Here is a 16,991-nt window from a genome sequence, read left to right on the forward strand (position 1 = left end):
ATTCTTGGCAATTTATCGCATGGAATAGCCTTAATTTCTCAGAACAAAAATAGACTGACGAGTTACAGAGGAAAGTTATTTGTGTCTGGCCATTTTGAGCCTGTAATCAAACCCACAAATGCTGATGCTCCAGATACTCAACTAGTCTAAAGAAGGCCAGTTTTATTGCTTATTTTATCAGAACAACAGTTTTCAGCTGTGCTACTGTAACATAATTGCAAAAGGGTTTTCTAATGATCAATTAGCCTTTTAAAATGATAAACTTGGATTAGCTAACACAACATGCCATTGGAACACAGGAGTGATGGTTACTGATAATGGGCCTCTGTACGCCTATGTAGATATTCCATTAAAAATGTGCTTCCCACGAGGTGAGATCTTGCATGGAGCCCCAGACCGAGGGTGATTGACCGCCATCTTGAACTTCTTCCATTTTCTAATAATTGCGCCAACAGTTGTTGCCTTCTCACCAAGCTGCTTGCCTATTGTCCTGTAGCCCATCCCAGCCTTGTGCAGGTCTACAATTTTATCCCTGATGTCGTTACACAGCTCTCTGGTCTTGGCCATTGTGGAGAGGTTGGAGTCTGTTTGATTGAGTGTGTGGACAGGTGTCTTTTATACAGGTAACGAGTTCAAACAGGTGCAGTTAATACAGGTAATGAGTGGAGAACAGGAGGGCTTCTTAAAGAAAAACTAACAGGTCTGTGAGAGCCGGAATTCTTACTGGTTGGTAGGTGATCAAATACTTATGTCATGCAATAAAATGCTAATTAATTACTTAAAAATCATACAATGTGATTTTCTGGATTTTTGTTTTAGATTCCGTCTCTCACAGTTGAAGTGTATCTATGATAAAAATTACAGACCTCTACATGCTTTGTAAGTAGGAAAACCTGCAAAATCAGCAGTGTATTAAATACTTGTTCTCCCCACTGTATATATATATACACTGCTCAAAAAAATAAAGGGAACACTTAAACAACACAATGTAACAAGTCAATCACACTTCTGTGAAATCAAACTGTCCACTTAGGAAGCAACACTGATTGACAATAAATTTCACATGCTGTTGTGCAAATGGAATAGACAAAAGGTGGAAATTATAGGCAATTAGCAAGACACCCCCAATAAAGGAGTGGTTCTGCAGGTGGTGACCACAGACCACTTCTCAGTTCCTATGCTTCCTGGCTGATGTTTTGGTCACTTTTGAATGCTGGTGGTGCTTTCACTCTAGTGGTAGCATGAGACGGAGTCTACAACCCACACAAGTGGCTCAGGTAGTGCAGCTCATCCAGGATGGCACATCAATGCGAGCTGTGGCAAGAAGGTTTGCTGTGTCTGTCAGCGTAGTGTCCAGAGCATGGAGGCGCTACCAGGAGACAGGCCAGTACATCAGGAGACGTGGAGGAGGCCGTAGGAGGGCAACAACCCAGCAGCAGGACCGCTACCTCCGCCTTTGTGCAAGGAGGAGCACTACCAGAGCCCTGCAAAATGACCTCCAGCAGGCCACAAATGTGCATGTGTCTGCTCAAACGGTCAGAAACAGACTCCATGAGGGTGGTATGAGGGCCCGACGTCCACAGGTGGGGGTTGTGCTTACAGCCCAACACCGTGCAGGGCGTTTGGCATTTGCTAGAGAACACAAAAATTGGCAAATTCGCCATCTGTGCTCTTCACAGATGAAAGCAGGTTCACACTGAGCACATGTGACAGACGTGACAGTCTGGAGACGCTGTGGAGAACGTTCTGCTGCCTGCAACATCCTCCAGCATGACCGGTTTGGCGGTGGGTCAGTCATGGTGTGGGGTGGCATTTCTTTGGGGGCAGCACAGCCCTCCATGGGCTCGCCAGAGGTAGCCTGACTGCCATTAGGTACCGAGATGAGATCCTCAGACCCCTTGTGAGACCATATGCTGGTGCGGTTAGCCCTGGGTTCCTCCTAATGCAAGACAATGCTAGACCTCATGTGGCTGGAGTGTGTCAGCAGTTCCTGCAAGAGGAAGGCATTGATGCTATGGACTGGCCCGCCCGTTCCCCAGACCTGAATCCAATTGAGCACATCTGGGACATCATGTCTCGCTCCATCCACCAATGCCACGTTGCACCACAGACTGTCCAGGAGTTGGCGGATGCTTTAGTCCAGGTCTGGGAGGAGATCCCTCAGGAGACCATCCGCCACCTCATCAGGAGCATGCCCAGGCGTTGTAGGGAGGTCATACAGGCACGTGGAGGCCACACACACTACTGAGCCTCATTTTGACTTGTTTTAAGGACATTACATCAAAGTTGGATCAGCCTGTAGTGTGGTTTTCCACTTTAATTTTGAGTGTGACTCCAAATCCAGACCTCCATGGGTTGATAAATTTGATTTCCATTGATAATTTGTGTGATTTTGTTGTCAGCACATTCAACTATGTAAAGAAAAAAGTATTTAATAAGAATAGTTCATTCATTCAGATCTAGGATGTGTTATTTTAGTGTTTTTTATTTTTTTGAGCAGTGTATTTAAAAAGAGAGAGACTGGCCTGTTGGTGGCAGGATGCATGTGTGGACATGAGGGTGCAGACGTGTATCTGGTCTGACATATATAAAACGATGTTCCAGTATGTTAGGACGTAGATCCAACATGACCGAAGTAGTAAGGTACTGACCTCGTAGAAGAATGGGTGTCCTGCCATGTCAAAGATGTTCACTTTGATCTCCCTGTCACGCACCTGGACTCTGATGGACAACAAACACTCAAATCAGTCACACAGACTTCAAAAGTCTCCACATCAGTGGTTCTCAACCAGGGGAACAAGTAGGATCAACTAATGCACATGGTTGAGAACCACTGCTCTACAGTACACTTGTCTCCTCTCCTTTATCTGGAATCTGACAGCAATGGAACTGAACTGTGCATCTTTGGTCTACAAACGATTTAATTATTTTAATTTATTCATCATCATTGGGGTCAACTTACTTGGTGACCCCATAGTCAATCCCTATGGTGGCCAGGTACTTGGGCACAAACCTCTTCTCACAGTATCGCTTGATGATGCAGCTCTGCAATGAAGAAACCACGAGCTTTATCAACTAGGGTTAGATAGAGCAACATTACATGTGTAAACTAAAGTCAGAATTCATTCTCTGCAGCAGTGGCCTGTGAAGGAATGGGTGCTCATTGGTGATGGTAAAAAATGTATTCATTGGCTACCCTAGCTATTCAAAATGGCACCTAGTCGGACCGTTATTGTTGTTCCAGCTGGCTGCTAGGCCTTATTAGGTAGGTCATGTTAAGCATAGCACAGAGGATTTTCCAACCAACCTTTACTTGCCGATACTTCCTCAATTCCAGACTTGGAAGAAAACACATCTTCTAAACTTCCATGTCTAGTTGCAGGGAGGTTCGTTTGAATTTATAAAATGCTCTGTTATTAAAATAAATCATTGAATTTATAAAATGCTCTGTTATTACAATAAATCATTGAATTTAGAAAATGCTGTTATTAATAAAATAAACATGTTTCGCTCCATGACGTAATCCAACAATGTGTACGTCTCCATCTTGTTCATTTCAAATATTTTCTCCATTGATTTAGACAGGTGAGTGTCATCATGACATGCAGCACTTTGGGGTGGACACATTGATGGATCACTTTATTTTTTATTTTTACGGAGCATTTTCTAAATTCAAATGAACCTCCCTGCAACTAGACATGCAACTAGACATGGAAGTCTAGAAGACGTGTTGTCTTCCAACTTGGAAATTGAGGAAGTACCGTCAAGTAAAAGATGGTAGATGGTAGTCTCTGTGATACAGTTAACATTACCTATCCAATAATGCCTATCGGGCCAGCTGGAACAGTACTAATGGTCTGATTAGGTGATATGTTTTATGGCTACCCTAGCTGGCTGGCATGCTGTGGAGGAGGAAATATCAGTGTTGAATACAGTCTCATTGATAAGGCAGTAATACACAATTAATTGGTATATACAGCCTGAAACGAATGCCTGCAAAATCGTGTAAATGTCACTTACAAGCCAGAATGTTGATTAAACCTTTAAGAGCCAGTTGATTTTATATATATGGTTTTATATTGGATATTCAATAATCTCGTCAATAGCTATTGAACCAAGCATGCCATGACAATTTTATATTCTGAATCTGTGGATGGAGAACAAATCGACCTTTTTTGTGTGAATTTTACATTTTTTAATAGGATTTCAAAAAAAATAAAAGAGTGTGGATTGTTTTCCATCCTCCCCTGGTTCAGAATATACCCTGTTCATTGTCATGGCATGATTGGTTCATTTGCTATTGATGAGAGAGAACCGAATATCCAATATAAAACTAGGCTTAATTGTAGCTACCTGCTATCTTGGGTAAACAATACTTTCCTGTGGATATTTTGTCTAAAATTTAGAGCAGCTGAAGGACAAACTGCACAGACAACCGGTAGAGTAAGTTTAAATTGTATTTTATTCAACATTCTGGCTAGTAATATAAGGAACATTTACACAATTTCACAGGCATTCGTTTCAGGCTGTGTTGAATATTGCATTAAATCATTTACATGCAGCTGTCCAGTGGAGGATTTGCTCTGGCTACCAGTCGACATCTTCACGCTTGTGACACTTTTGAATGTGGGTCAAAAGGAAAATAAAAGTATTATCGGAGTGTTTTCGCCTCTCCCGGAATCCTCCTTGCTAGCTAGCGGGAGCGACATCGGTAGACTCTCCCGCCTGCTGAACCACCGTCATTAACAAAAAAGTGAGAAAACAGTGCCCGACAGGCGGGGACGAAGGACACTGACAACCGGTGTAAGGCTAGCTAGCTACTGTTGTCGAACCCGCCTTTTCTTCAGTGGTATTTATCCGCGGCTGGCATCCAACGTTATTGCGCATTAACTGTACTGGAGCGCCCCCACCTCCCGCCTTTCTTAGCTTCAAAATCGACTAATAGAAATGGCTTGACGTGACCACGCCACCAAGTAGGGAACAGCCGTAGGGTACTCCCTTTATACTCCCATGTTAAATTGCCTACTCATAACCCGACAACGGCTGTATTCTTTTTTTAAATTATCATTATATAAACATGTTTAACATGCTTCCAATGTCGTCTAAATCAACAAACTATATCACACCTAAAAACACTGATTCTAAACGTAACATTTTTTTGCATGAACAGACTGTCGCATGGAATGCACGTCATGATCCTGTCTTTGTTGTGAAGTCAACTTCTCAAAAATACTTTAGACCGTTCAAGGGCTGGCAAAAACTGGAAGTATATAGTTACGCGGCATATCTAAGACTAATGAATTATATTTTACATTAACTTCTCTCGCTAGCCAGCCAGCTAACGTCAGTTAACCGGTGAAAAAGCTAGGGGGGGAAACAAACAGTGACGTAAGTATAATGCGACAGATTTACTAGCTTTACTTTCAGTGTTAGCAGGTCGGGTAACACACTAGTGGCAGAATAAGTATCATACAGATCATTTGTTGTGGGAGTAATTTGTTACATGGGAGCAATGGGAAAGTTAGGTTAATTACATGAGAGCAATGGGAAAGTTAGGTTAATTACATGAGAGCAATGGGAAAGTTAGGTTAATTACATGAGAGCAATGGGAAAGTTAGGTTAATTACATGGGAGCAATGGGAAAGTTAGGTTAATTACATGAGAGTAATGGGAAAGTTAGGTTAATTACATGGGAGCAATGGGAAAGTTAGGCTAATTACATGAGAGCAATGGGAAAGTTAGGTTAATTACATGAGAGTAATGGGAAAGTTAGGCTAATTACATGGGAGCAATGGGAAAGTTAGGTTAATTACATGGGAGCAATGGGAAAGTTAGGCTAATTACATGGGAGTAATGGGAAAGTTAGGTTAATTACTTTTTTCACCTTTATTTAACCAGGTAGACAAGTTGAGAACAAGTTCTCAGTTACAATTGCGACCTGGCCAAGATAAAGCAAAGCAGTTCGACACATACAACAACACAGAGTTACACATGGAGTAAAACAAACATACAGTCAATAATACAGTAGAAGAATAAGTCTATATACAATGTGAGCAAATGAGGTGAGATAAGGGAGGTAAAGGCAAAAAAAGGCCATGGTGTCGAAGTAAATACAATATAGCAAGTAAAACACTGGAATGGTAGATTTGCAGTGGAAAAATGTGCAAAGTAGAGATTGAAATAATGGGGTGCAAAGGAGCAAAATAAATAAATACAGTAGGGGGAGAGGTAGTTGTTTAGGCTAAATTATAGATGGGCTATGTACAGGTGCAGTAATCTGTGAGCTGCTCTGACAGCTGGTGCTTAAAGCTAGTGAGGGAGATAAGTGTTTCCAGTTTCAGAGATTTTTGTAGTTCGTTCCAGTCATTGGCAGCAGAGAACTGGAAGGAGAGGCGACCAAAGGAAGAATTGGTTTTGGGGGTGACCAGAGAGATATACCTGCTGGAGCGCGTGCTACAGGTGGGTGCTGCTATGGTGACCAGTGAGCTGAGATTAGGGGGGACTTTACCTAGCAGGGTCCTGTAGATGACCTGGAGCCAGTGGGTTTGGCGACGAGTATGAAGCGAGGGCCAGCCAACGAGAGTGTACAGGTCGCAGTGGTGGGTAGTATATGGGGCTTTGGTGACAAAACGGATGGCACTGTGATAGACTGCATCCAATTTATTGAGTAGGGTGTTGGAGGCTATTTTGTAAATGACATCGCCGAATGGGAGTAATGGGAAAGTTAGGTTAATTACATGGGAGCAATGGGAAAGTTAGGCTAATTACATGGGAGCAATGGGAAAGTTAGGTTAATTACATGAGAGCAATGGGAAAGTTAGGTTAATTACATGAGAGTAATGGGAAAGTTAGGCTAATTACATGGGAGTAATGGGAAAGTTAGGCTAACTACATGAGAGCAATGGGAAAGTTAGGTTAATTACATGAGAGCAATGGGAAAGTTAGGCTAATTACATGGGAGCAATGGGAAAGTTAGGCTAACTACATGTGAGCAATGGGAAAGTTAGGTTAATTACATGAGAGCAATGGGAAAGTTAGGTTAATTACATGGGAGCAATGGGAAAGTTAGGTTAATTACATGGGAGCAATGGGAAAGTTAGGTTAATTACATGAGAGCAATGGGAAAGTTAGGTTAATTACATGGGAGCAATGGGAAAGTTAGGCTAATTACATGAGAGCAATGGGAAAGTTAGGTTAATTACATGGGAGCAATGGGAAAGTTAGACTAACTACATGAGAGCAATGGGAAAGTTAGACTAACTACATGAGAGCAATGGGAAAGTTAGACTAACTACATGGGAGCAATGGGAAAGTTAGGCTAACTACATGGGAGCAATGGGAAAGTTAGACTAACTACATGGGAGCAATGGGAAAGTTAGGCTAACTACATGGGAGCAATGGGAAAGTTAGGCTAACTACATGGGAGCAATGGGAAAGTTAGGCTAATTACATGAGAGCAATGGGAAAGTTAGGCTAATTACATGAGAGCAATGGGAAAGTTAGGCTAATTACATGGGAGCAATGGGAAAGTTAGGTTCATTACATGGGAGTAATGGGAAAGTTAGGTTCATTACATGAGAGCAATGGGAAAGTTAGACTAACTACATGGGAGCAATGGGAAAGTTAGGCTAACTACATGGGAGCAATGGGAAAGTTAGGCTAACTACATGGGAGCAATGGGAAAGTTAGGCTAACTACATGGGAGCAATGGGGAAGTTAGGTTAACTACATGGGAGTAATGGGAAGTTAGGCTAATTACATGGGAGTAATGGGAAAGTTAGGTTAATTACATGGGAGCAATGGGAAAGTTAGGTTAATTACATGAGAGCAATGGGAAAGTTAGGCTAATTACATGGGAGTAATGGGAAAGTTAGGCTAATTACATGGGAGTAATGGGAAAGTTAGGTTAATTACTTTTTTCACCTTTATTTAACCAGGTAGACAAGTTGAGAACAAGTTCTCATTTACAATTGCGACCTGGCCAAGATAAAGCAAAGCAGTTCGACACATACAACAGCACAGAGTTACACATGGAGTAAAACAAACATACAGTCAATAATACAGTAGAAAAATAAGTCTATATACAATGTGAGCAAATGAGGTGAGATAAGGGAGGTAAAGGCAAAAAAAAGGGCCATGGTGGCGAAGTAAATACAATTGTCACGATCGTTATGAGACGAATGAGTGCACCAAGGCGCAGCGTGAAAGAAAGACATCTTCTTTTAATGAAGACAAACAAACACTTAATAAATGAACAAAACAACCGTGAAGCTAAAACGAACTATGTGCACACATGCAACATAGACATAGACAATTACCCACGAAAGCCTACTGTCTATGGCTGCCTTAAATATGGCTCCCAATCAGAGACAATGAATGACAGCTGTCTCTGATTGAGAACCATTCAGGCAACCATAGACTTGCCTAGACAACTATACTAAACCCAACCCCATACACTCAACAAAACCCCCTATACAATACAACCACCCAAGACGAGACAAAACATACAAAACATCCCCCCTGTCACACCCTGACCTAACCAAAATATTACAGAAACAAAGAATACTAAGGCCAGGGTGTGACAACAATATAGCAAGTAAAACACTGGAATGGTAGATTTGCAGTGGAGGAATGTGCAAAGTAGAGATTGAAATAATGGGGTGCAAAGGAGCAAAATAAATAAATACAGTAGGGGGAGAGGTAGTTGTTTGGGCTAAATTATAGATGGACTATGTACAGGTACAGTAATCTGTGAGCTGCTCTGACAGCTGGTGCTTAAAGCTAGTGAGGGAGATAAGTGTTTCCAGTTTCAGAGATTTTTGTAGTTCGTTCCAGTCATTGGCAGCAGAGAACTGGAAGGAGAGGCGGCCAAAGGAAGAATTGGTTTTGGGGGTGACCAGAGAGATATACCTGCTGGAGCGCGTGGTACAGGTGGGTGCTGCTATGGTGACCAGTGAGCTGAGATTAGGGGGGACTTTACCTAGCAGGGTCTTGTAGATGACCTGGAGCCAGTGGGTTTGGCGACGAGTATGAAGCGAGGGCCAGCCAACGAGAGCGTACAGGTCGCAGTGGTGGGTAGTATATGGGGCTTTGGTGACAAAACGGATGGCACTGTGATAGACTGCATCCAATTTTTTGAGTAGAGTGTTGGAGGCTATTTTGTAAATGACATCGCCGAATGGGAGTAATGGGAAAGTTAGGGTAATTACATGGGAGCAATGGGAATACCTTATATCTGTACCCTACTCGGGGGAGTGGTCACGTTAAACCATACCTCGTCGTGTGTTTCTATAGAATTATAAAGAGGGGTTCCTGCAAATGCAGGAATGCTCATAATTGCAGCCCCCAATTGCACCCTTCTCGGAGTCGCTCAAAATGGCGGCATGAGAGGGTGTAATATTTCTAGCTGAGGAACAATTTTAGGGTTTTCTCACAAAGTTTATAGTTTTAAACTGCAGTTGCAATTTGTTGTTTTTTTCACACAAAAATTATATTTAACCATACAATGTAGCTATTTTGAATAATTTTGTAATTAATCAAACCATTGAAATATATTTTTGACGATTTCCAACGAACAGGCTAGCTATCGAAAAGTTTCAGCGTGTGTAGTTAAGTTAGCCTGCTAACGTCTTCATAGATAGTAGCATGGAATCAGGACATGACCAAACTGTTGCTGAGATAATGGATGTGGAAACTTCCAAGGAGAAAATAGGCATTGTTGAAACTCACTCATATGCTTGCAGTGTAAAACAGGGGGGGTGAATGTGATTCATAGCCGAATACCCCCAACCAAGGAGCAACTTCCAAAGAAGCTGAGAAGTGAACCATCACTGAGCCAGCTACAGGACAACATCGTCCGCATCCTCACGGCTAAAATCAAAGAGAGCGCAGATGACATCATGGATTTGGTGAAAAAGAACACTATCAAGTATCGTTAACCTGAAGAAAGTGATTGATTTCAATGCTGACGAAGTAAAAACTCTGAAGCGGCAGAACGCAACAATGAAAATTCAGGTTGCAAAGCAGGAGAAGAAACTCACTGAAATGGAGTCAAAGGTAAACGAGAATGACCGGTATGGTCGGAGATGGAATCTACGAATTGATGGAATTGCAGAACAATCTGACGAGAACATCAAAGCAAGAGTGAAGGACATTTGCAAGGCAATAGTTCTCTGGATGTAGTGCACCGCCTGGGTAGGCTGAGAGATGGGGAAAACAACCAGCCACCACGACCAGTGATCATGAGATGAATCTCCAGGACAGCGAGGGATATGACATGGAAAAGTGCAAAGAAAAATGACTATTTAAAGAATTAAAGAAGAACAACCTGAGGTTCAAGGAGGATCTGACAGCATTTGACAAAGAAGCTCGGAATCGTCTGTGGCCGATGATTGAGAGAGCAAGGAAGGAAGGGAAAAGTGCATACTTTGCCGGAGCCAAGGCTTTTGTTAATGGAAGGGAAATTCACGCTGACGCCTAGTTTGTTGACTGCTGGATTTATCAAGTGAGTTGTGCAGGACTGAGTTTTATTTGTATCTGATAAAACTTTATATTTCTTCAGGAAAGAGCATTGTTTGTGTGAGCCAAACTTTTTTTATATATATATATTTTTTTATAGGAGGGAAATTCCCACTGACACTTAATGTTAGCTTGATGGCAATTTGTTTTACCAATCTATGGTACAATGTCATTTGCAATTGTATAAAAATATATCATTTAGGTCAACCACTTGTGTGGTGCAAAGGATTGTTTTTATTTGCAACTAGTAAGAACCCGGTTCATGTGAATGTATACACGTTTAATATTCTTCATATAGTCACTGTGATAGTAAATGTCCAGTTCTGTTTTTCTATTAATGCCAGGGAAATCCGTAATATTTTGAAAAGGAAATCTTTATTTTTGTATCATAAGGGTAAGAGTGCCGACTTTTATTTCATTCAAGAAACTCGTGCCTGTTCCACAGATACTGCGTTTTGGAAGTGTCAATGGGGGAATGATATTTGGTTTTCATTTGGTACTAATCGGTCAGCAGGTGTCGCTATTTTCAAAGGCAACTTTAAGGGTTATATATTGAGTCATGAAGCAGATAATACAGGGAGATGGATTATACTATTGGTAGATGTCAACCACGTTCAATTTCATTGTTGTAAATACTTAAGCTTCCAATAACAAGTCAAGTAACTGTATTTTATTTAGAGACATTGAGAGGCAAATAAGTAAAATGATGTCTACATTTCCATTGGCCAAAGTAATATGGGGTGGAGATTTGAATACAGTATTACATGATAATCTAGATAGATGGCCTCCTAAGGATAGCAATTCTGTTTGTGAGATAAGGAATATATGTCTAAGGTTAGGTGTTCTAGATATTTGGAGACATAAGAACCCAGATAAGATTATGTTTACATGGAGTACCAAAGATGTATCTATACAATCCCGTATTGATTTCTGGCTGATATCTGAAGATATGGCTGACAGGGTTGATACACTCTCGATTGAACCATCGATTTTAACAGACCACAAAGGGATCTCAATAAAGATAAATATGCATGGTTTGTCAACAAAAAAAGTTAGTAAAGGTTACTGGAAAATGAACAAGACTTTACTAGAAAATTAAGTATTTAAGAAGAAAGTAGCAGGAATTATTGATAAATACTGGAATTGTGCCTGTGTTATGAATACGTTTGGAAGTTACTGGGAGCTAATGAAATTTGATATAAGGCTTTTGGCTATTTCAATGGGGAAAGAAATTGCTTGTGCCAAGAGAGAGAAAGAATATGACATCATAAAGGGAATAATGGATTATACTATAAAAACTGAACTAACTAATCAGGAATTACTGGAACTATCATCATTGCAAATGCAGTTAGACTGTATCTACGAGGAAAAGGCCTGGGGAGCGTTTGTAAGATCAAGACGAAAATGGATGGAAGAGGGAGAGAAAAATACAAAATATTTCTTTAATTTAGAGAAAAGGGCAGGCGAAAAGACTTCCATATGTAAATGAATGATTAATAATACTCCCAATGAAAATCCAAAAGAAATCTCTCAGCATGTTTCCCAGTTTTATCAGAATCTGTATACATCAGCCCAGCCAACTTCCAATATGGATATTTTCTTAGACAATGTAGCAAACATTGCTAAGAAGATAGATAATGATTTCAGGGATTTTTGTGATGAGTTATCTGAAATTGAGATAAAAGACTGTATTAAAAGCCTTAAGGACAATAGGTCCCCTGGAAATGATGGTTTAATAAGCGAGTTTTATAAAGCAGTCAATGATAAATTGATTCCTTTCATTCTATGTTCCAAGAATCAATAGAAAAAGGGGAGTTACTGGCTTCCTTAAAGCAAGTTGTAATTACTTTGATTTCCAAACCTAATAAGGATAGTCTTTATATAGACAACTGGAGACCTATTAGCCTGTTGAATAATGATGGGAAATTATTTGCCCTTGTATTTGCTAAGAGGTTGAAACAAGGCTCGCATCATATAATTGATGAAGAACAAAAAAGCAATACGTTTTTGGGGGGATTTTTTAAATATTTTTTTTAAAGCAGTCCAAACTTTATATAGTGGTTGTACTAGCTCTGTAAAATTAGCTCACTGGACATCCCAAAGATTTGATATTGGCCGTGGCATTAGGCAGGGCTGCCCGATTAGTCCATTTTTATTTGTTACTCAAATTGTGGCTCTTCATATCAAGAAAGGGAATTTAAAGTGTTTCAGCACTTGGCAATGAATTTAAACTATGTCAACTGGCTGATGATACCACCATATTTTTAAGAGACAAGAATGAGGTTTCTAAAGCAGTTTCCTGTATTGAAGACTTTTCCTTCGTTTCAGGTTTGAAAATTAATACGAATAAGTCAGTCTTATTTCCACTCAAGGACTGTGTTTTACAGGAAGTATACGGTATCACAATTAAACATACGGTTACTTATCTTGGAATTCTTTTATGCAAGGATGGGGAAAAAAAGGAGTGAATTAAACTTTAACCCCATTATTGAGAAAACAAAGAAGAAATTTAACCTCTGGTTGCTGAGAGATACTTTGTTATACGGTTGGGTTTTATTGTACAAAGCTGAAGGGTTATCCAGATCAGTTTATGTCTCGTTATCACTTGAATTCTCCCCTAAAATTGTAAAGGACTTAGATAAGATTCTTTATCATTTTATTTGGAGGAACAAGCCTCACTATCTACAGAAAGATATTCTCACTAATACCCAAGAACAAGGTCTTGAGGTTTTAGATTTAAATACTCTAAATAATACTTTTAAGATAAATTGGATTCTGAAGTATGTTAAGAACCAGAACAGTATTTGGAATTTCTTCCCTAAGTATTTATTTGACTCTGTTGGTGGTTTAGAGTTTTTTGCTTCAATGTAATTTTGATATTGATAAAATCCCAGTAAAGTTGCCCATATTCCATAAGCAGGCAATTTTACCTTGGATGTTAGCGTATAAACACAATTTTCCCCTCACAGATACGGAACATGGAACAACAAAGATATACGATTTAAAAATAAGTAATTTTTTTTCGTAACTGGTTTGAGAATAAAATTATTTTGGTTGGTCAGTTACTGAATAAGGATGGATATCTACTCTCATATGGGGAATTTCTTGATAAGTTTAAAAGTCCAATAACCCCGAAAGAATATGCAATTGTTTTTGATGCGATTCCAAGGGGGGTTGTATCTCTTTTAAATTCGTCTGTGGTTGATGTAAGTAGCATAGATTTACATGAAAATATATTCATTGGCAATATTAACATCAAAGATAAATGTAGTAATAAACAGATTAGGAATATTGTTTGTGATACTACAATTCCCCCAGCAAGATAATTTTGGTAAAATTAATGGTGATATACAAATGGGGGAAAGCATGGAAAATTGCTAACAAATATTGTATCACTAACAAGTTAAAGGAAGTTTCATTTAAAATGTTACATAGAATTTATCCTGTGAAACATGTTTTGGAAAGATTCAAGCTGAATATTGAATATATTTGTGATTTCTGTGGAATGGAGGAGACCATTTTGCATTTGTTTTTTGCCTGTATTTATAGTAGAAATTTTGGGGTTGACATACAGAATTTCTTACAAAAAATAGGACCGCTTGTACTATTTAATGGTTTTGATATAATGATTTATTTCAGAAATTCTGACATAGATAAAGATGTAGTATATTTAATTAAACTGCTAATAATACTAGGTACATTTCATATTCACATATGCAAATGGTCTAATTCAAAACCTAACTTTTTTCACTTTATAAATTAATTTAAACAATACGGCACTACTTTAACTAAAATGAAAAACAAAAAGGCAATTAAAACTTGTTGTATTATTAATGAATATGATTTGTTTGTTTAGGATTCCTGGCAATGTAAATAGTTTGTATGTATGCTTGTTTGCATGTGACTATTCCTCTTTTGTTTGTTGATATTTGTTAATAAAAATAACACAAAATAATATCTATATAAAATTGCACCCTTCTCGGCGGATGGTGGTATTGGAACGACTCAATATCACCATCTGCCGGCTTTTGGGCTATAGCAGAGATCGTCTAGGCTACATTATAACGTTACGGGCTTTGGCTGCATCCATTTAACATTACTCCCTGGGTCATTCATACTGTAGATACCTGATACTAGTTTGCCAACAGCTAGTTTGGGTACAGCGCTGGCTAGCAGAATAGCTAACCTAAACGTTAGTTGACTCACCTTGCCCACCTCGGCATTGCCAAGGCTGATCACTTTTACACGCAGTGATTTCTTGTTCTCACGTCTCTTCTGCACATTTGTGTCCATGCTGCTGAAATTTAGCTATGTTAAATATTGTTGTTTGTTTCTTATTTACGTCGTCGATGATGGCTGTGAAGCTGGAATTCCACTAAAGTTAGATTTGTACAGTACGCCCCGCCTTGACTGGCTAGCTGACATTTACTCAATCTTAAACAACCTCGTTTACAATTGTATAGCCGCGCATCGTTATGGATCTGAATAAATATTAGACAAGCTATTCTGGACGAGTGAGACATGTATTTGATGGGTTAGCTATCTAGCCTTCTTTGCTAGCGCCGCTGTTTTGCACAGCTTTGTCTGTCAATTTCTTATTTGCGGAAGCAGATTCGTTATGAAGTCAGATTTAACAGAACTCAGTTATGTTTTTATACATTTAATAATCAAACACAGCTGTTTGTATATCAATAAAAAGTATATTATCTACAGCTAGTTCATCTTCACATAAACGTAGTATATTTTAACAATAGATTTTAAAGAGTAAAATCTGTTTTTAAAACTGGAAGCAGTTTCTATGGCAACAACGACGCATGACAGCAGATTCGCGATGTTTCCTGCACTGAAACGTGATTTATTTTGCGTGTGTTTATTTCGTTTATTTGACCACTTTTAAAACATTATAGAACCACACATGTGAATAGAGTACAATGCCATTACAATTATCGAACATGACACACAAAAGTTGAAAAACGTATTTTCCATTGTGGTCCTCACAAAATACATGGCCTTCAGAAAGTATTCATACCCCTTGACTTTCCACACATTTTGTTGTGTTACAGCCTGAATTTAAAATTGATTAAATTTAGACTTTTTTTGTCACTGGCCTACACACAATACCCCATCATATCAAAGTGGAATTATGTTATATTTTTTACCAATTGATAAAACATTAAAAGCTGAAATGTCTTGAGTCAATAAATATTCAACCCCTTTGAAGTTCAAGAGTAAAGACTTGCTTAACAAGTCACATAATAAGTGCCCAGATCATCTCCACTACTGCGGGATGTATTGTATCCTCCAGTCTTAACGAACAGGACCTCCTCTGGAGGGAAGGTCTGCTGCCTGGCTCTCCACACAGGTAGGTGTATTTAAGGTGTCTGTTTGCCCAAAGCAGTAATTCCCTTGATGTGTGCAACCATGGTCCATATCAAATCAAATTTTATTTGGATACAACAGGTGTAGGTCGACCTTACAATGAAATGCTTACTTACAAGCCCTTAAACAACAATGCAGTTTTAAGAAAAATAAGTGTTAAGTAAAAAATAGAAAATAAAAGTAACAAATAATTAAACAGCACCAGTAAAATAACAATAGTGAGGCTATATACAGGGGGTACCGGTACAGAGTCAAAGTGCGGGGCACCGGTTGGTCGAGGTAATTGAGGTAATATGTACATGTTGTCCTCTAAGTACTGTGAGGAAGTGCCGGAGTGCAATGTGAACCGCCTTAAGCTCCAGTACGTTGATGTGAGCTATTGTCAATGGTGCTGACCATACACCATTGACCCCTGACTGGTTCAATACTGTTCCACATCCCTGTAGGGAGGTGTCTGTGGTCAAAGTCATCTGAACTGCATCTAAGAGAACTCCACTGGGAGTTTGAAGTGCTAGACACCTTCATTGTATTGCTCAACCAGCAACTCATTGAAATTGTCAGCTTTTTGTGTTTGTCCCTTCTGGGACATAGATTGGGTCTGTTGTAGCATTGCTGGATTGGCTGTGCAACATGGACCTTAGCAGCTAGAAGGCCAAGGAGCCTCTGACTCTCTAGCACGGTCACCTGTTTTCTCAGTTTTAAATGTTGAAAGACAATTTGTCAATGATATGGAGAGAGTGTTGCTCGCATGATTTGAGTGTCCAGTGTCAAGCCCAGGAAGTGCACACACTGAATGGGGACCAGAAAACTATTTTCCAAGTTCATTGTTAGTCCCAACTCAGAGAGGTGATGTGAGACCATGGATGTGTGTGCCAAAACTTGGCTTTGTGTCCCTGCACATATTAGCCAATCGTCTAAGTAATTCAGGACCATGACTCCTCTTTGGCGATGGGGGGCTAGCGCTGCGCTTATGCACTTTGTTAAAGTGCGAGGATCGAGCGAAAGGCCGAAGGGTAGAACGCGCAACTGAAAAATACGTTTTTCGAAGGCAAATCTTGGTTATTTTCTGTGTGCTGGTAGTTCCTTGGTGTCCA

The 16,991-nt window shown here is 39.6% G+C and overlaps 2 protein-coding genes across 2 annotated transcripts in view; both read right to left on the reverse strand.

Moving 5' to 3' along the window:
- The window catches only part of dnajc27 (DnaJ (Hsp40) homolog, subfamily C, member 27), a 24,818-nt gene extending 9,795 nt beyond the window's left edge, over positions 1 to 15,023 (reverse strand). Inside the window, exons 1-3 of the mRNA XM_039009235.1 lie at positions 14,725 to 15,023; positions 2,963 to 3,045; positions 2,652 to 2,721 (exon numbers count right to left, since the gene is read on the reverse strand). Coding sequence (XP_038865163.1) covers positions 2,652 to 2,721; positions 2,963 to 3,045; positions 14,725 to 14,811 — 240 coding nt within the window. The 5' untranslated portion in view covers positions 14,812 to 15,023. The remainder of the gene's footprint in view (positions 1 to 2,651; positions 2,722 to 2,962; positions 3,046 to 14,724) is intronic.
- Positions 1 to 16,991, reverse strand: part of LOC120059732 (E3 ubiquitin-protein ligase TRIM9-like) — a 1,105,060-nt gene that overhangs the window by 442,344 nt on the left and 645,725 nt on the right. The gene's annotated exons all lie outside the window — the stretch shown is intronic.

This window comes from Salvelinus namaycush, chromosome 15 (genome assembly GCF_016432855.1).
Source record: "Salvelinus namaycush isolate Seneca chromosome 15, SaNama_1.0, whole genome shotgun sequence".
Taxonomy (NCBI): domain Eukaryota; kingdom Metazoa; phylum Chordata; class Actinopteri; order Salmoniformes; family Salmonidae; genus Salvelinus; species Salvelinus namaycush.